We start from the raw sequence: 20,510 nt of genomic DNA, 5'->3' as shown, positions 1-20,510 counted from the left end.
TTTATTATATTAAAGTGAAGGTAATAGAATGAAATGTGTAAGATTTTTTAAAATTAGAAATAATTTTTTTTAAAATAAGATAAATCAATCATGGGAAGAAAATAAGAGAAAAAAGACAAACTCACGTGGAGGGCTTGAATGGTATTTAATGATGTGGCAAATAATGTGTCACCTTTCGTGGAAGATGATGTGGTTTGTTATTGATGTGACGGGTGACATGGCATAAGACTTTTTAGATACTTATGACGTTAAGTGGTGAAAGTTTATGTCACATTTTTAACTATACCAGTTGACTTATCAAAGTTGAGTATTTATACAATTAATTTCAAAACTTGGTTACTTATGTTATTATTTTTATTAAAATTAAATAATATACTAAAATTCCCATGAAAAAAAATATAACGATAAAATGTTATTTCTCACAAGTTCTAATATTAAGAAATTGAATGGATAGGTCTGTAGTGGGTAGAGAATCTGAGGAGGGGAAGAAGGGTTTTCGTACACAAATTGGCATTTCCTTTCTTCCTCTTAATTAATTGCTTTTTTCAAGTCAAAGCCGATGTATTTGACTTTGAGATGTAAGCCAAACTTGATCGTCGACTCTGATAACAATTTTTTTGTCAAAGAAAGAAAAGGTTATCGTCGACTCAAATAATTGATCTTATTCAGTATGCGACAAGAGTTCGACTCTGCCCAGAACAGAAATCCACAGACGCGCCGAGGCCTGCAAACTCTGATCTGCTCTCCCTTCTCCGGGACAAGCCAACAGAAGCTTCTGTGAGATGTGGTATCTGCGATGGCAACGCTCATCAGAGGAGTCTGTATGAGAGCTCTTATTGCTTGTTGCCTCTTCTCTGTATTCTGGTTCTCACCCTGCAAGGCCAGAGACGCAATTACTCCCAACAGAGGGCTCAAAGACGGCGAAACCATCGCCTCAGGAGGTGGAAAGTTTGTGCTGGGCTTCTTTAGGCCCGGTCGTTCGAGTAATCGCTATGTTGGGATATGGTACACAAGTGACTCAGAGGAGCCTGTTCCCGTTGTCTGGGTTGCCAACGGAGAAACCCCACTTACTGATTCTTCGGGGGCCATCTCCATTAATGGGAACGGAAGCCTTGTCGTCACCGATGGAAACGATAATCCCCTTTGGTCAACTGCTGCTTCAACTGCCGTAAGGAACTCCAGCGCCAGACTCTTGGATACGGGTAATCTTGTGCTGCTCGATGTGAATACTGGAGAAACGATATGGGAAAGCTTTGATCATCCAACTAATGTGATCCTGCCAAAGATGAAGGTCGGAATCACTGAAAATACAAATCAATCACAAATACTGCACTCCTGGAAAGACGCTTCCGATCCTTCGGCGGGAGAATTTTCTCTTTCAATTTCTACCCTCAAGCCGTATCAAATTTTACTATGGAACAACTCAGAGCCATATTGGCGCAGTGGACCATGGAACAGTCGACTATTTCTTGGGGTACCTGGGATGAGTTCAAATTACCTCAACGGGTTCACTATTACCAGTGAAGGAGGATCTGTTAACCTTATATATGATGTTTTTAACGATTCCGAGTCCAACACAACTCTATTCATTTTGAAATCGACAGGAATTCTTGAGCAACTGGAATGGCTTGACGAGAGAAAAAAATGGTCAATTTACTGGTCGGCTCCGGCCAGTGAATGTGACCTGTATGGTAAGTGTGGACCTAATGGTGTCTGCAATCCGTTGTCATCACCATTGTGTACATGCATAAGGGGTTTCGAACCGGAATTCAGGGAGGAATGGAACAAGGGAAATTGGTCGGGTGGGTGTGTGAGGAGACGTCCATTGAGTTGTGAAGCCAATGGAAGCAACGCTGTGGGGGAGAAGGAAGACGCGTTTCTGAACTTGCAGAACATGAAACCACCCGACTCCATTGCTTCGTTGAGTTTCGATGATGAAGAGGGATGCGAGGGTGTGTGCAAGAGGAACTGTTCCTGTTCGGCTTATGCGTTCGATGCCGGGATCGGTTGCATGTTTTGGAGCGGAGAATTGATAGATCTTCAAATATTCCCTGTCGCTGGAGTTGATCTCTATCTCCGTCTTCCAGCTTCAGAGTTAGGTCAGTTCCACTTTTTTCATGTCCTTTTCTTTCATCTACCATTCTTTTTTGAAACAAAAATGGCAGGAATTTTTACATTTGCAAGTTATTTTTAATTAGAACAGGTACATTTGTACAAATGTGGTTTCATATGAGCATAAATGATAGTGATAGTGACTCTTCTGCTTGGTTTGAAGATTTATTATTCTTAATGTTCGAATAGTTTCATAAATATTAGAATTAGATAGATTTTGTGCTCTTAAGAATACCTTTAACTGAACTTGTTAGAAGCAATCCGTGTTCATTCGGATTCATTCCCTTTTTTCGGTCAATTTGTAAGAGTCTGAATCATTTCAAAACCTGGTTAATCAAACCCAATTTGTTGGATCAACAGCTGAATGGATTGATCTAACCTTGCTAGATTGGTTTTTACAACATCAAATTTGCTTATAAGTTGGTTGTGCTATTCACTGTGAACTAATTAAAATTGTGCCAGGTGAAAAGAAACCGGTCAAGGTGATAATTACAGTGGTTGTTCTGGGAACGAGTATCATTTGTGTTTTCTTGTTCCTAATGTGGAGGTGGCTTGGAAAACGAAGAGGTGAGGATGAGATATTGTAGTTTCTTTAATTGCGAGATGTCATCCTTTATCAGCAATTTTCTCATCTTTAAGCTTCAGGTTCAGGGCAAACCGATGAAGGTGTGAAAAGGCTAATACCTATGGGCACGGAGCTATCATATCAATCATCGGCAACAAATTCAGACGGTTTGAATCATGAAGAAGGACGAGAGCTTCCCATATTCGATTTTAAAGTGGTTGTCTTTGCCACAGACAACTTCTCTCTTGCAAATAAGCTCGGAGGAGGTGGTTTTGGTCCCGTTTACAAGGTACCAGTTTCTTCAACTACATTGCCATGGCAGAATTAATGCTATCAAGTTCGATAAACTTTGTGCTAATTAAATTGGTCATCTTCAGGGGATTTTGCCGGGTGGACAGGAGGTAGCGGTTAAGAGGCTTTCGAAAAGCTCTGGGCAAGGCTTGCAGGAGTTCAGAAATGAGGTTTTGGTGATTTCCAGAGTTCAGCACAAGAATCTAGTCCGTCTTTTGGGTTACTGTATCGAGGGAGAAGAAAAGATGTTGCTTTACGAATACATGCCCAATAAAAGTTTGGACTCATTTATATTTGGTAACGAAATGCTTCAAGATCTTGGTTTTTCCTCTCCTTCTCTTTGAGAAGTTCTATTTTTTTCATCGGTATGATACAGAGGATTTGTATTTCCAGATTCGGATGAACAAAAACTAGATTGGGCTCAACGGTTCCACATTATTGATGGGATCGCCCGCGGGCTTCTTTACCTCCACAGAGATTCTAGATTGAAAATTATTCACCGAGATCTGAAAGCCAGTAACATATTGCTGGACAGAGAATTAAACCCCAAAATTTCAGACTTCGGCTTGGCAAGAATATTTGGAGGAAATGAGATTCAAGCAGAGACTAGGCGAGTCGTCGGAACCTAGTGAGTACTGACTAGTTTACTTCCAATACAATATCGTGTTAAATCCATTATTTCAGCTCCCATTGATTTCAACCAATGCGATGCAGTGGCTATATGTCTCCGGAGTACGCCATGGAAGGCCGATTCTCAGAGAAATCTGATGTCTTCAGTTTCGGGGTATTGCTTCTAGAGATCGTGAGCGGCAAGAAGAACACCAGTTTCTATAACCAGGAATCCTCTTTGAACCTTCAGAGCCATGTAACTAGCCGTTTCTCATCGTTTTCATGCTAAAGAATTCCACCTTGTTTATATGAAGGCTAATATATTGACATTTTCAGGCCTGGAAGCTCTGGAACGAGGGGCAAGCACTGAAGCTGATCGACCCGAAACTGGGTTCAACATATTCTGAAGCAGAAGTCTTGAGATGCATCCATGTCGGACTCCTGTGCGTGCAGGAATATGCAGCGGACAGGCCTATGATTTCTGCTATAACATTATTTCTGGGTACTGATACTGCGACTCCTCCAACTCCAAAACAGCCAGCGTTCACGGTAACAATTTCGAGGGGATCCCCTTCCACTGAAGAGAGAGCATCTGTAAATAATGTCACTATAACAATGTTAGAAGGCCGTTAGATAGAAAGGGATCATATTAATCATATTCGTTTGAAATTTTTTATGCTATTCGTCTGAATCAATGTAGAGCATTGATAATGATTGAACAAGATGAGAACGTTGGGGTTTGGCTACATCCAACTCCATTCAGCTCCATCAAGTATATAGAGTTAACAAAAAAGGCTATTCCGTTATCGTTCTTGCTTTTATTGCTTAAAATTAACCCTTTGAATCTAAGTGCCAACAGGTCAAAATCTGAATCTAACGGATTAAAAATGAATCCAATGTGCTTTAATGACTACATGATGCCATTGTTGGAGCTACCGGGCCATTACTATGCTTTAAATCGTGTGATTTATGTTTTTTTGGAATCTTTGACTATGCTGGAACTCCAAACTGCAGAATTAAAGCGGTTCTCTTCGTTTCAAATGAACTAATCTCAGAGGAAACTTCTCAAACACGGAGCTGGTCTGGTATCTGGAGTTTACTTGAACACAACACGGTGCTTTGACACATGTTTGGGTTTGGCTAATAATAATTAACTGAGATGGAAAATCGGGTGTTTTGCTCCAAGCAGAGCAAGTTTCATTATTTGGAAAAGAAGAATCTGTTGTTCGTCTCCCTCCCTTCTGATCAGCTCGTTGAAAAAATGGTGGAAGAGTACAAAAATACTGCTATCGGATAGTCATTTCCTTTCATCTAAATAATTTGCAGCTACCCACGTATTAGAATTTCAGACGGAAGATAAACTCAGCCATCAACCCCGTTCACATATTTTTGTTAATGAAAAAAATATTGACGTTGATTTAGATATGAAAAGTAGAAGAATGAAATCAAGTCAAGTCATGGTGAAGAGAAAACCACAGACGCGCCCAATAGTGTTCGAACTCTGAAACTCCTTCACTTCTTTCGGACAAAGCAACCAAAGTTTGTGAGATGCGTCAGAATGAGAAAAGGAGTCGGTATGAAATCTCTTATTTTTTGTTTCCTCTTCTCTGTATTTTGCCTTTCACCCTGCAAGACCAGAGACACAATTACTCCGAACAGAGCGCTCAAAGATGGCGAATCCATCGCCTCGGGTGGAGGAAAGTTTTTGCTGGGGTTCTTTAGTCCCGGTCGTTCTAGTAATCGGTACGTTGGGATATGGTACGGTTATGAACCAGAGCAGCCCGTTTCCGTTGTCTGGGTTGCTAACAGAGAAAACCCTCTTACAGATTCTTCCGGGGTAATCTTCATTAATGAGAACGGAAGCCTTGTCATCACCGATGGAAGAGAGAATCTCCTTTGGTCGACTGCTACTTCAACTGCCGTAAGGAACTCAAGCGCCAGACTCTTGGATACAGGTAATCTTGTGCTGCTGGATGTGAATACTGGAGAAACGATATGACAAAGCTTTGATCATCTATGTCATGCCTTCGTGCCAAAGATGAAGCTTGGAATCACGTCAAATACAAATCAATCACGTTTTCTGCAATCATGGAAAGACACATCCGATCCTTCTGCGGGAAAATTTTCTCTTGGGCTCTCTCCCATCAAGCCGCCTCAAGTTTATCTCTGGAGAAACTCTGAGCCATACTGGCGCAATGGACCATGGAACGGTCGAGTATTTCTAGGGGTACCTGGGATGGGTTCAGTTTACCTCGACGGATTCAGTATCACCATTGAAGGAGGATCAGTTGACCTTATATTTGGTGTTTTTATCGATTCCGAGCTCAACCAAACTCGGTTCATGTTGAATTCGACGGGAAATCTTTTGGAACAGGAATGGGATGATAAGAAGAAAGAATGGTTTACTTCCTGGACGGCTCCGGCGAATGAATGCGACGTTTATGACAAGTGTGGACCTTATGGTGTCCGCAATCCGTTGTCGTCGCCATTGTGTACATGCATAAGGGGGTTCCAACCCAGATTCAGGGAGGAATGGAATGAATGAAATTGGTCGGGTGGGTGTGTAAGAAAAAAACCTTTGAGTTGTGAAGCAAATGGAAGTAGCACCGCGGAGAAGGAGGAAAACAACTTTCTGAAGATGCGGAAGATGAAACCGCCAGACTCCATTGCCTCGTTGAGTTTTCATGATGCCAAGGGATGCGAGGGTAAGTGCCTTTGCAATTGCTCCTGTGTAGCTTATGCATTCGATGCCGGGATTGGCTGCATGTTTTGGAGTGCAGAGTTGATAGACCTTCAAATTTTCCGAGTAGATGGAGTTGATCTCTATGTCCGTCTTCCAGCTTCAGAACTAGGTCAGGTCGACGCGTTTCATGTCACTTTATCTTTCCTCTTCTCATGCTATTGATAGCAAAAGTCTCACATTGGTTGGAAGAAAGGGGTGGTGGCTCTCCTCCCCTTCCCCATTCTCTCTTCTCGTATGGCATAATGGAGGTAGAGGCCGGGGACCCTTCTCCGGCTTAGATGATTCTCGCTTATCAGAAATACTCCACAGTAAAACAGGATTTAAAAAATATTTTTATTACTTATAACAAGTTTTGCAACTAACCATTGATTAACAAAAATGAGATATTTCATTTTGTCGAAGGTGGAAAGAACCAGGTGAAGGTAATCGTTACAATTGTAGTTTTGGGAACGAGTATCATTTGCGGTGTGGAGGTGGCTTGCTAAACGTAGAGGTAAGGATCCTTTCCAATGTCGACATTTTTTTCTTCTTTACGCTTCTGAATCAAGGCACTGAGATGAAACAGCGCTAATAGCCAATCTCGTTGTGGGCACGGAGCTATCAGATCAAGCCATGACAACAAATTCAGGGCCGATCGGTTTGAAGCATCAGGGAGGACGAGAGCTTCCCATATTCGATTTTAAAGTGGTAGCCTTTGTTACTGACAACTTCTCCCCTGCAAATAAGCTCGGAGAAGGCGGTTTTGGTCCTGTTTACAGGGTAGCCTTCTCTTCAACTACAATGCCATGGCAGAACTCATCGGAGTCAAATTCAAGAAACATTGTACTAATTAAAATGGTTGTCTTCAGGGGACATTGCCGGGTGGACAGGAGGTAGCGGTGAAGAGACTTTCTAGAAGCTCTGGGCAAGGCTTGCAGGAGTTCAGAAATGAGGTTTTGGTGATTTCCAGAGTTCAACACAAGAATCTAGTTCGTCTTGTGGGTTATTGTATCCAGGGAGAAGAAAAAATGCTGCTTTACGAATACCTGCCCAATAAAAGTTTGGACGCATTTATATTTGGTGATGAAATGCTAATCGAATCCAAGATTTGTTTTTTTTTTTTTTTTTGGCTTTTTCTGTTTTTAGTGCAGTTCAACTTTTTCATGGGTCTGATACAGAAGATTTCTAATTTGTATTGACAGATTCAGACGAACAAAAACTAGATTGGCGTCAACGCTTTCACATTATTGAAGGGATTGCTCGTGGGCTTCTTTATCTCCATAGAGACTCCAGATTGAAGATTATCCACAGAGATCTGAAAGCGAGTAACATCCTTCTGGACAAAGAATTAAACCCCAAAATTTCAGACTTCGGCCTGGCAAGAATTTTTGGAGGAGATCAGATTCAAGCTAACACTAGCCGGGTCGTCGGGACCTAGTAAGTACGGACTGAGTTTACTTTCAAGGGAGAGATCGTATGTAGAAGATTGTTCCCGTTGCTGCATCTGTAAATTCATTATTTCAGCTCTCTTTAGCTCCTTTCTCATTTCAAACAATACGATGCAGTGGCTATATGTCTCCAGAGTACGCCATGGAAGGTCGATTTTCCGAAAAAGCAGACGTCTTCAGTTTCGGGGTCTTACTTCTGGAGATCGTGAGCAGAAAGAAGAACAGTAGTTTCTATAACCAGGAGCAGTCTCTCAAACCTTCTGAGTCACGTAAGTAGCCATCTCTCATCATTTCCGAGCTCAAATGCTCCCTGTTCTATGAATGAAGATTAACATATCGTCACTTTCAGGCCTGGCAGCTGTGGAATGATGGGCAAGCTCTGGAGTTCATCGACCCAAAACTGCGTCCAACATGTTCTGAAGTAGAAGTCTTGAGATGCATCCATGTCGGACTCCTCTGCACGCAGGAATTTGCAGCAGACAGGCCTACGATGTCTGATATTACAGTTTTTCTGGGTACTGATACTGGGATTCCTCTGACTCCAAAACGGCCAGCATTCACTTTAACAACTTCGAGGGAATCCACTACACATGAAGAGAGATGCTCTGTGAAAAATATGACTGTGACAACGTTAGAAGGTCGCTAGATTTGAGGGATGACCATCAATCCCACTGAACCATTAGATCACCAAGGATATCATCATGGTTATTAACAATCCCAACTTGTTTTAGTTAAACTTTTGGTTGAAATGCATTCTAGCTCACCTGGCAATCCATTCTATCTGTAATTTCACCATGTCTATTGAAGCTACTTGGAAAAAAAAAACTTCCAATTGGTGCCATAATTGATTGTAAATAACCCAAGACCTAAGGCATACTATTGACCTTTGACCTTTCTTGAAACATCTTGGTGTATAGTTTGTAAACTCGTAACAAGTTGATTTCTTGAGCATAAATAGACTTAAGGATTTCCAACCCAGTGAAGAGTTGCGCAACAGGTAAAAGGGAGAAATGCCGGTAAATAACTCTCATTTAGGGCATAAATCCATTTCTATGCACCATAAAACCAGGGCAAATGTTGGCAGAACCAAAGATGATGAGCAGAGGGTTACGGTAGGAGCAGAGGTAAAAGTTTAGATTATATCAACCAACCATGGCAGATTTCAGAAAATCCATAAGAATAAGATAGGGTAGGTCACATAAAACCATTACATATTATCCAACTATGCTTCTCCCGTTATTCTAACTAAGCACCGACATGGCGTCATGATTATTTTTAAAAATGATAGCAGGTCGCATTAAAACCGAAGAGACATATAAAGCATAAAATCTCCCGTCAGTGATCTTTTTGATCCTCTTCATGAAGCAATTGTTCAGAGAGATGATGGCAGAAAGCCAACTCCATCTTTGGCATTATCAAAAGAATACTCATGAAGTGAAAATCGAACTAATTTGATGTTTATGTCTGGCCTCTTTATGGATCAAATGAATTACTACGGTCAAATTGGAGTAATTCCCTTAGCCGCTGGGCAATCATGCTAAACCTTCAAAGATTATGGGCCATGGCGGCTGCTGCAAGTGGCAGCAGATTTCAGACATTATTGGAACAATTCTTGTATTTATCTTTTTGTTAAATTTTCACTATTTCGCCTGACTGCGTTTCCATCATAAATAGGAACACCGGTCCCAGCCAGATGATATTGAGCTCTTTTCTCCAAAGACAGACTAACGGGTTGGAAGCGGAGCCTTCTTCTCTGTCAGCTCCTTGTTGTTTCTGGTTTTTCCTAATGAAGATTTGGATATATTAGCGAGGTTCTTTGTCATATTATTCTGTTTGGAGTATGGGTTTTAGTGTTGAGAGATCGTGGGTCATCTTGTCATCCTTCTTAGCGTCATCTTGCTTCTTCTGTCTAACTTCCCACGCAGCTGATTCCATAACTCAAGGCCAATCCATCAGGGACGGCCAGACTCTGCTTTCTGCTGGAGAGCGTTTCACATTGGGGTTCTTCAGTCCTGGCAATTCGACTAAACGTTACGTCGGAATTTGGTATTACAAGGTTCCTATACAAACAGTAGTTTGGGTAGCCAACAGAGGAACCCCGATTTCGGATTCCTCCGGAATCCTTACCATTGCAGATGATGGGAACTTGGTGATCTTGGACTCCAAGAAAACCACCCTGTGGTCGACAAACACTTCCGAGCTCTCCAGCAATTCGACTGCTTTGCTTTCGGATTCCGGCAATCTGATTCTCCGAGATGATAGTTCTGGTAACGACTTGTGGGAGAGCTTCGACCACCCAACTGACTCGTTCCTACCTGGGATGAAACTTGGACTAGATGGCCAAACCGGCCTGCAGAAGGTTTTTACTTCGTGGAAGTCTCCTAATGACCCAGCCGAAGGGGACTTCTATAAAAGCGCAGACTCGGACGGAGCCCCCCAGGTCGTTCTATGGAAGGGATCAAGACGCCATTGGCGGAGCGGAGTGTGGAACGGCGAAACCTTCGCCGGTGTGGCAAACAAAAGACCCATATATCTTTTCGGGTTCAGGCTCAGTTACGATAATCAAAACGGCAACGACTACTTCTCGTTCACTCTGTTCAACAACTCCGATTTCGTCAGATATCGAACAAGATGGGACGGTGTAGAAGAGCAGTTTGCCTGGGACGAGAGAAAGGAAGAATGGGTTTTATCGTGGTCGCAGCCCACAAATGTGTGCGAGGACTATGGACGGTGTGGAGAGTATGCGATCTGTAGTTCGAGCAGTTCAGCAGTGTGTACTTGTTTGAAAGGTTTCAAGCCAAAATCTGCAGAAGAGTGGAGCAAGGGGAATTGGAAGGGTGGTTGCTCTAGGAGAACTCCTTTGGCCTGTAAGGGTAATTCGAGCGACCCAGGAGAAAGAGAGACAGATGGGTTTTACAGTGTGGAAGGAATTAAATTACCCGATTATGAAGATTGGGTTGCAGTCGCAAACGAAGAGGAATGCAAGCAGAGTTGTTACAGTAACTGTACTTGTAGAGCTTATACTTACGCTAATGGAATTGGGTGCCTTCTGTGGGGGCGTAATTTGTTGGATATAAGGCATTTTCCGGAAGGAGGGAGCCAACTGAACGTGCGTCTTGCTGCTTCGGAACTAGGTAATGTCAAGAAAACAGGGCAATCCCTCTTCTGGTTTAATGTTTCTCTAGTAGGAGCAGAAACAGAGCGATGGCAAGGCCTCTCAATGTCACGAAATGTGCTGTTATGTGTTGTTTTTCCTCAGCTCTTAGGTTGTTGTCGATCATCATCCTCATTTTACCATATTTTTTCCTTCTCGGTTTGGGCATGCAGCGGGGAAGAACAGAATGCCAAAGATTATCGTAGTTACCATCGCTTTAGCGGCCCTGGTGGTAATTTCTGCCTCCTGCATTCTCTGGAGGCATCGGCGAAAACTGAAGGGTAAGTGTTTGCTCCAACGAGAGAAATTTCTCAGTAATTAACTGCAGATTCTGAAACAATGACTTGCTCTATTTTTCACGCCTCATTCAGATTCATGGAGGATAGGAACAGAGAGAGAAATTTCCATTGATATACCAGAAGAACTTGACCTTGGAGATAGCAAAAGAAAAGTTACCCAGCTGCCATTGTTCGATTATAGCTGTGTTGCGCTTGCAACAGACAACTTTTCTGATGAAAATAAGCTTGGACAAGGAGGGTTTGGTCCTGTTTACAAGGTATTTAAGAACTGCAAAAATGTCATAATTCAGAACGATTTTGAAAATCGAAGCAATTCATGATTCTGGCAGGCATAAAACGGCATTGTCGTTGCAGGGGTGTCTAGAAGGGGGACAAGAAGTAGCTGTAAAGAGACTCTCAAGTGGTTCTGGGCAGGGCATCATGGAATTCAGGAGCGAGGTCATACTGTTTGCTAATTTGCAGCACAGGAACCTCGTCAGGCTTCTCGGTTGCTGCATCCAAGGCGAAGAGAAGATGCTGTTGTACGAATTAATGCCTAACAAGGGCTTGGATGCTTTTCTTTCTGGTAACTTTGATTACGATCCTTTATCTGAGAGTCTCCGCTGGCCATTTGGAAGCAAATATCAGTCTAGCATCAAAGACTCCGCTTAATCAAACATTATTCTGACAGATCCAAGACGGCAGGTGCAACTGGATTGGACAAAACGTTTCAACATCATCAAAGGGGTAAGTAGAGGGCTGCTCTATCTTCACCGTGATTCAAGGCTGCGCATAATTCACCGAGACCTGAAAGCTGGAAACGTCTTGTTGGACGAAGAGATGAACCCCAAAATCTCAGATTTTGGTCTTGCCAGGATCTTTGATGGAGATCAGCATCAAGCAAGAACTAACCGAGTGGTGGGAACATAGTAAGTACATCGCCGCATATAATCAAACCTAGATATGCCAGCCTTCTTGATCGTTTTGAGCTCCTTTAACAAGCTTAATGGTTGACACAGTGGGTACATGTCTCCTGAATATGCAATGGAAGGAATATTTTCCACAAAATCAGATGTCTACAGTTTCGGTGTTTTACTATTCGAGATTGTCACGGGCAAGAAGAACTCGGGGTTCTACAACCAAGATCAATCACTCCATCTCCTCGGGCATGTAAGTACGATTTACTTTTTCCTTTCTTTTATTCATTGACGCCACGCAAGACTGCAAGAGTCCCAAACAGGAACTACTGTGACTCATGACAGCCTCCTTTCAAATTAATCACCGTGGATGCTTCTGGGAATGGCTACTGAGGCCCACTTGGCTGTAAATATTTTCAGGTATGGAGGCTCTGGAGCGAGGATAAGGCAACCGAGTTGGTGGATCCCAGTATCAGAGACTCCTGTGTACGTCATGAAGTGCTGAGATGCATCCATTTAGGACTGTTGAGCGTTCAAGACTTGCCATGTGATAGACCTGATATGTCATTCATTGATTTAATGTTAGAAAGTGAAACCTCGATCGGTCAGATGCCAAAACAGCCCAAGTTCGCTACAGCAAGGACTCTGAGAGAGATAAACCCCGAGCAGAGTCCCGAGTGCTTTTCAGCAAATGAAGTAACTTTAACTCTGCCTATGGGACGATGATCCACCAACTGTAGTCTTCTTGTGCTTTACTTTTTGTTTGAGATGAAAAGAATCTGAACGAGAGACATTATGAGGGTTCCTAGTAGAAGCTCCGGGCCCCGGAGGCCGGAGCTGTGATATCCCGATGGCCCAAGCTGTGTCCTAATTGTCATAATTGTAGAGACAAAGTCTCACTAGGGGAACGTAGGATGCGTCATATATTTTGAAAATGAAAGAAAGTTGGAAGTTATAAAATTCCGAAAACGAAAGGGACTCGTGACCCCAAATCAAATATTTTGACAAATGGTAAGATTTAGAGTTGCCACCCCAATTATTCTTTCCCCACTTGTGGCCAACAATACCTTAAAGGTATTCCCTTTGATCTTATGGGAGAGAAAGAGACAAGGGAAGAATTCCCAAGATGGTCATGAGGCCAAGGAGGATAGAGCTCGATGTTTTAACCCATACCCTTGAGGCTTTATGGTTGAAGCTCAGAAGTTGATTCTTCAGGTGCTCTAGATAGTTTTAATTGCTGTAATTAGTAAAATTAAACTTTATGATCAGAGCACAGGGATCGTCAATCATGGCGGCGCCATTAATACCTTCAGCTGCCAGACAATCAAAGCTTCCATGGTCCATTATTAGTTAAGAGAGTGTGCAATGAATCGATATTGGAACGAAAAGTCTTCCTGTCAACTCGCTGTTACTCTGTTTTGCAGTTCAAATTTGGAGGCAGGAGTGATGAAATTCAAGCAAATGGCAGGAAAGATTCAAACAAAATGTTCTCAGTTTCCAAACAAAAGAACTGGGGGTAGACAACAGAAGCTTTCAGTAAGCAGATCTCCCCGTTAGGCTGCTTGTGGTGATATTCAGCTGCAAGTGATGGGTCTCAGTGTTTTAGCTTCTTCTTTCTTAATATCGTTTTGCTTCGTCTTCCCAACTCTTCATGCAGCCGACACCATAACACAGCGCCAATCAATTAGAGACGGCCAGGTTCTGATTTCTGCAGGGGAGAATTTCGTTTTGGGCTTCTTCAGTCCTGGAAATTCAACCAGACGCTATGTGGGAATTTGGTATTACAAGATTCCTGTACAAACCGTGGTGTGGGTAGCCAACAGAGAAGCTCCTCTTTCTGATTCCTCCGGAGTCCTAACTTTTGGGGACGATGGAAATTTGGTGATCTCAGACTCCAAGAAAACCACTTTGTGGTCGACAAACACTTCCGAGTTCTCGAGCAATTCAACTGCTTTGCTTTCTGATTTTGGCAATCTGATTCTTCAGGATAATAATTCAGGCAAAACACTCTGGCAAAGCTTCGACCACCCAACTGATACATTTCTACCTGGGATGAAACTTGGACTGGACATACAGACCCGGACCCAGAAAATCTACACTGCTTGGAAATCACTCAATGATCCAGCGACAGGAAATTTCTCTTTATCTGCGGACACGGACAGCGTGGCCCAGATCGTCGTCTGGAATGGAATAATACGCTACTGGCGTAGTGCCCCATGGAATGGAGAGACGTTTACAGGACTTGCTGATAAGAAACCGATGTATCTTTTCGGATTCAGGCTCAGTTACGATGATCAAAACGGTAACAAGTTCTTCTCATTCACTCTGTTCAACAATTCAGATTTGATTAGATTTCGTACAAGATGGGATGGAATGCTAGAGCAGTTAAAATGGGATCAGATAAGAAAAGAGTGGGCTGTGACTTGGTCAGAACCATCAGAGGCGTGCGAGGCATTTGGGAAGTGCGGGGAATATGGGAGCTGCAATGTGGGCGATTCACCCCTGTGTAGTTGTTTGAAAGGTTTCGAGCCAAAGTCCATGGACGAGTGGACTGCGGGGAATTGGTCTAGTGGTTGCTCCAGGAGAATCCCTCTTAAATGTGACAGCAACGCGATTGATACTGAAAAAACACAAACCGGCGGTTTCTTCAGGTTGGAAGGAGTAAAGCTACCTGATCATGAAGATTGGGTTGCTGTGGAAGATGAAGAGGAATGCAGACAGAGTTGCTTGAATAATTGTACTTGCGGGGCTTATACCTTCGCTAGCGGAATCGGATGCCTTCTCTGGGGGCGCAATTTGGTGGACATACGGCGATTTCCGGAAGGAGGGAATCAGCTGTACGTGCGTGTTACTGCTTCAGAGCTCGGTAAGGTTGAAAATTCAGCTTTAGCTAGGGAGATCTTAAAAAAATTCATCTCTGAACTCTGTCATGCTAATACCCTTCCGTAAGTGCAGAAACAGAGTGAGTGCAAGAGCTCAATTGCTATGATTGGATATCTCCTCTGTTTTTCAAAACTATTTGCTGATTCTCTCTCTTTCCTCTCTGTTTTTCATGCAGTTGAGAAAAATAAAATGCCCAAAATTATCATTGTGGCAATCGTTTTGGCTGCCCTGGTTGTAATCTCTCTCCCCTGCATGTTTTGGAGGTGTCGACGAAAACTCAAGTGTAGGTGTCTGCTAGAACCAGAGAAATTTATTTTGTTAATTGCAGAATCTGGGCCTCGGAAATCGTATTTTCACTTCATCACAGACAATGAAACCGTCTGTTTTTCATGCTTCACGCAGATTTATGGAAGGTTGGAAAGGAGAAAAAACATTCACCACATTTCCCACATGAACTTAAGCTCGGAGATGGAGATAGGAAGGAGAAAGTACCTCAACTGCCTCTGTTTGATTTTAGTACTGTAGCACTTGCCACGGGCAATTTTTGTGGTGCAAACAAGCTAGGGCAAGGAGGGTTTGGTCCTGTTTACAAGGTAAATTCGACATTTTTAACACAGTTTGAAAATCGAAAAACTCCATGATTGGAGAAAATATAAAACAGTGTTGTCATATTTGCAGGGATACCTATCCGGGGGAAAGGAAATAGCTGTAAAGAGACTATCAAGTGGATCTGGACAAGGCGTGGAAGAATTCAAGAATGAGGTCATACTGTTTGCAAAATTGCAGCACAGGAACCTTGTTAAGCTTCTAGGTTGTTGTGTCCAAGGCGAAGAGAAGATGTTGTTGTACGAATTCATGCCTAATAAGAGCTTGGACGTGTTTATTTTGGGTAAATTTCAGACAGCCTTCAGGCGTTTTATTTCTTTTGAAACTCCATACAAGTTACCAATTCTTGACAGCATCTATTCACTACTAATCACCGTTAATCAAAACATCTTTACAGATCCAAGTAAACGGGTGGGACTAGATTGGACGAAGCGTTTTAACATTATCAAAGGGATAAGTCGAGGCCTACTCTATCTTCATCGTGATTCACGGCTACGCATAATCCATCGAGACCTCAAAGCTGGAAATATCTTGTTGGATGAAGAGATGAACCCCAAAATCGCAGATTTTGGGCTTGCAAGGATCTTCGGAGGAAATCAGAACCATGCGACCACCAATCGAGTGGTGGGAACATAGTAAGTATTTCGACGCATATACCGAACCTGCAGACTTGTATTTTGGTTAATAATCTGAAGTAGACTGTTCATTCTCTATTTGTCCTTCTGAACCAAAGTGGTTAATAATCTGATACAGTGGGTATATGTCTCCGGAATATGCAATGGAAGGACTATTTTCTACAAAATCCGACGTCTACAGTTTTGGGGTATTACTGTTTGAGATCGTCACCGGGAAAAAGAACTCTGGGTTCTACGATGAAGATCAATCTCTGCACCTTCTTAGACATGTTAGTACTTCAAACACTTTCACATTTACTGTTGATAAATACAGGACATTGGCCTCCCATAGAGGCACTTCTGCTGCAAATCTCAGTCAATTTATCACAGGCTGAGACACAGTGACACGAAGTTTTTTTTTTCACACTGGATATTTTGCAGGCATGGAAGCTATGGAGTGAGGATAAGGCAGCAGGGTTGGTGGATTCTTCCATTAGAGACTCCTGTTTACGACACGAAGTGCTGAGATGCGTCCATTTGGGGCTCCTGTGCGTACAAGACATGCCAAACGAGAGACCTGATATGTCCTTTGTTGCTATGATGTTGGAAAGTGAGACCTCCATTGTTCAGACGCCAAAACAACCCAAGTTCACTGTTGCGAGGACTGTGAGGGAGATAACCCCTGAGCGTAGTCCTGAGAGCTTTTCAGCAAACGATGTAACATTTACTATGCCTGTGGGGCGATAGACCGGCAACAGATCTCTCCTGGCTCTTTCTCTTTCGTTTCAATTGCATCGAGTATCACTGGGGCAATGTTTTCTTAGTGACATGATTAATGCAATCTTAACAACATCAAATAAAATAACCCACCCAAGAAACCAAAACTGATAAACACTAAGCCGGAGAAAATCCAATTAACAGAAAACAGCTTGAATAGAGTTCTAATCCAGCAAAAGAGAAAGGATGTCATTCATTCCTAGTCTGTGAATTCATCAATTTCACCTTCTGACCCATATCTGAACCATTGAAGAGATTGATGGAAAAGATAATTGCTCGTTAAGAATATTTTGCGCTATGGGCATCTTGGGGGTGATGAATACTCTTTCCAAGAACTTGAAATTCCTGAGAACAAATTTCAGGAACTCCAGTTCCTGTTTGGCTCCCACAAAGTTGATCAATTCAACTTGTTTCAGTTGATCCATCGTATGCTTCCACGGTATCTTCTCACCTTCCCACAACATAACATCTTTCACCTGGGTCATTATGAACTGAAAGTTAAATGAAAAAAAAAAAAAAAAAAAGAGTTCTGCTAAGATCGGAAATATGAGGATTACCTGGATAGACTCTAGAACAAGAGTTTGCACATTAGGAGCGGTCTTGAGTACTGTTACAATGGATTGCATCTCTTTTTCAAAAAGGCGGCTACTGATCTTCAAATATTTCAGATTGGAAAACATTGAAGGTAGAGACTTATCAAGATGCTCAAATGTTCCCAGAAACTGCAACAAGGAAAAAAATGCAACTAATTACCAAGACATTTTTTTTATTCGTCAAATAAAATAAGACAATCCTTCATCCTTCGATGATATACAGTAACTCGTCATAGATGAGTCAGAATTGATTCTTTGTGATGATTAAGAAGAGCAATGATCAATTATTTTTGTGTCTATTTTACCGATGAACAACGAAAAGAAGAGATGAAATAGATCCTACCTCAATGCATCGATGACATAGCTCCAACGTCTTAGCATGTCGAAGTCCATAAATCAGTTTGACCGCACGGAGGCTACGGTCTTTTGCTGTTAAACGAGCAAGCGCCGTGTTATCAGGAATATCCAGTCCGGAATTACGCAAGTCAAGCTTTGCATCAATCAAAGATGACAAAATTGCAAGGCGATATTCGTTGGGTGCAGGCGTGCCAATGTACTTGAAAGATGATATAGAGGGAGCAGAAAGGATGAAGGTGGTGTGGGCAAAACCCTCACAATGAAGTATAGCCAGATACTTCAGTGCCGGAGTCGAAACAATCAATGCCCTGAAGCCTAGGTAAAGCGAGCAGGAGTCCAAGGTCAAGTTCTCGAGGACAGGGCAGCTTGAAAAGAGTGCTCGGATCTTAGAGCCATCTGATAGTCTAACCCACTGAAAATACAAGGTTTTCAGCCTGCTGAAGCTCATGGAAGAAGGAAGTTCGAGAGGACCGTCAGAAAGATATATTTTCAAGCTTGTCAGAGAATTACAAGTGAAAAGGCAAGGGGGCAGTTTTCCTTCATCACGGAAACCGATATCAATTTCTTGAACCCCATGTCTAACAGCATATGAGATCCATTTAGCCGGACGAGTTGCAGACCCCTCGGAGCGCCAATTGAGGGAGAAGCTCTGTATTTTCGAAGCATTACGAGCAAATAGTACTGAATCAACAAAACCCACGAACTTGTCCCTCCATGCCCGAGCTCTCATTTTTTCTACAGTAGTAGCAGGTACAGAAACTGGAGGTAGAGGTTGAGGGAACTGGAGATAAGGAATGGAAGCCCACAAGTATCTCCATCTTTTTGACAAAATGCTCAAATGTACAACCGTTTTGGTGGGAAGGTACGACAGGATTTCATAAAGGATGCTATCTGATAATTTACTGAGTCTATCAGCATTCTCCTCGTTCTCACTAAGGCGAGGCTTCTTTCCCCTATGTATAGCCTCCGGCATCTCCATTGCTCAAATCTTCTACTGCAATAGGTAATGGAAATCATGCTTTGTCGTCAACAACAAACACGAAACCGATATAATCGCACGGCAAGTAGACACAAGGCCATAAAGCTTACGGGATTAAAAAACCTATAAAGATCAGTTTTTGCAGTCAGATAACTATTCTTTCTGCTGTGAACCAACTCGACGCTTGAAATCCCAAAAAAAATCTCAGCATTTGAGGACAAATTTACTCGCTAGACATTATTAAAACCAGTAAGAAAGACCAAAACGACGAAAACAGGGATATTTGCATTCAAGAAACTCTCGCCCCATGAGGAGGAAAGCACCCAACCCAGCAACATGCCTACAATCACAGCGACAACATTTCATTTCGAGTAAAAAAATTGGGAAAGAGAAATTACCCGGAAGGGAGACGCTGAGTTTGTCCGGAAAGGAGATTGTTGAGACTTCAGACTAGATTATAAATCCAGACGACATCATCGGAGCCTTCTTCTGCATGTGAGGGAAGAAGAGAAGGGGGTCACTCGTATTAAATTAAATAGAACCTGTAACCGGCAGCATCGGTCAACAACCCAAGAACGCAACGGAAGCAGATGTCAGAGACCCGGTTGGATTCGGGCCCGGTTTTTAAAGACCCCGCCCTGATGGGGTTGGAAATTCAAACCCAACTCACCCCGGCTTATCTTAAAAGATATAAGAGTTGTTTATTTAAATCATTTATTTTTTCTATCGTACCCCCATAAAAAGGAAATAATAATTTCTTAAAATTAATTTATTTTAAAATATAAAAATAAATATAAAAAATAAAATCTTCTAGGGTAAAAAAAAACCAATCTTTCCCAAAAACCGGGTTTTTTCTGATTACTCAGTTTTTTTTTGCCGAGATGAGAAGCTAACCTTATTCCTATTTTGGAAATATTAGGTGGCAATCCGCTCCTCATTAATATCCCCATGTGTACGGTATCGAATTCAAAAACGTTACAAGTTTTCTACTTACAACTCCACGTAGCGCAATCCTTAGACTCGTGTATCCTTTCTCTGGAGATTTCCGTCCGGACCACTCAACACAATCCTTAGACTCGTGTATCCTATCTCTGGAGATCTCCGTCCGTAATAAAAATGGACAACTCAGCACAATCCTTAGACTCGTGTATCCTTTCTCTAGAGATTATGTTCTCATTTAAAATGAGTTTTTTTATTAATTTAAATAAATTTTATTCGATAAGTGTTGTGGTATTTTCCCTATAGTACTCTTTTAAATGAGATCTTGTTTGAATTTCAAATATTTTTTACTGAACCAACCGGTCCGGCAATTCCGAAATCGAATCTGAACCATGAGCCGTACCCACCTAGCCGTCTTCTCCACACTACCATGCAAAAATGGCTGCCGAGGACAGGTTTCTCAAGGCCGGTTTTTAAGTGATGAGAAATTTATCTCCGGAGCAAACCCTCTCCCCCGTGTCGGACAAAGACGGCCGTCGATCGCTCATTCCACTTCATCGATCTTCTAGACCATCTCGTCCTCCACTTCATCTCCTTCCTCTCCATCTCAGAGCCATTAAACTAGGTAAGCTGCACAAATTCGATGTGTCAATTTTACTGTAATCA

General features: G+C 42.3%; 3 protein-coding genes across 3 annotated transcripts; 2 read left to right on the top strand and 1 right to left on the bottom strand.

Moving 5' to 3' along the window:
* Positions 1-796: 796 nt before the first annotated feature.
* LOC137943192 (G-type lectin S-receptor-like serine/threonine-protein kinase At1g11330) lies at positions 797-4,213 on the top strand. Its single transcript, XM_068788886.1, has 7 exons — positions 797-2,099; positions 2,575-2,679; positions 2,764-2,966; positions 3,055-3,265; positions 3,362-3,596; positions 3,683-3,833; positions 3,914-4,213. The coding sequence occupies exons 1-7, from the start codon at positions 797-799 to the stop codon at positions 4,208-4,210; spliced, it is 2,505 nt and encodes an 834-aa protein (XP_068644987.1). The 3' UTR covers positions 4,211-4,213.
* A 1,402-nt stretch (positions 4,214-5,615) lies between these two features.
* On the top strand, positions 5,616-16,946 carry LOC137943191 (uncharacterized). The gene is made up of 21 exons (XM_068788885.1): positions 5,616-6,069; positions 6,169-6,429; positions 6,886-7,079; positions 7,169-7,379; positions 7,502-7,736; positions 7,865-7,952; positions 8,097-8,354; positions 9,804-10,881; positions 11,075-11,182; positions 11,273-11,457; positions 11,555-11,765; positions 11,871-12,108; positions 12,199-12,349; positions 12,517-12,813; positions 13,654-14,962; positions 15,155-15,262; positions 15,382-15,572; positions 15,658-15,868; positions 15,983-16,220; positions 16,339-16,489; positions 16,641-16,946. The coding sequence occupies exons 1-21, from the start codon at positions 5,616-5,618 to the stop codon at positions 16,944-16,946; spliced, it is 6,483 nt and encodes a 2,160-aa protein (XP_068644986.1).
* A 138-nt stretch (positions 16,947-17,084) lies between these two features.
* Positions 17,085-19,374, bottom strand: LOC137943190 (F-box/LRR-repeat protein At4g14103-like). The gene is made up of 4 exons (XM_068788884.1): positions 19,304-19,374; positions 17,913-18,920; positions 17,534-17,698; positions 17,085-17,452 (listed from the first exon to the last, which is right to left on the bottom strand). Exons 2-4 carry the CDS (start codon positions 18,903-18,905, stop codon positions 17,198-17,200), a joined length of 1,413 nt encoding a protein of 470 aa, XP_068644985.1. The 5' UTR covers positions 18,906-18,920; positions 19,304-19,374; the 3' UTR covers positions 17,085-17,197.
* Between the last annotated feature and the right edge of the window lie 1,136 nt (positions 19,375-20,510).

The sequence above is a fragment of the Aristolochia californica genome, unplaced genomic scaffold (assembly GCF_029961685.1).
Source record: "Aristolochia californica isolate CCGP_79_NKW_82.1479 unplaced genomic scaffold, dmAriCali1.0.hap1 SCAF_10, whole genome shotgun sequence".
NCBI classification, from domain to species: Eukaryota; Viridiplantae; Streptophyta; class Magnoliopsida; order Piperales; family Aristolochiaceae; genus Aristolochia; species Aristolochia californica.
This window is presented reverse-complemented; position numbering and strand designations above follow the sequence as displayed.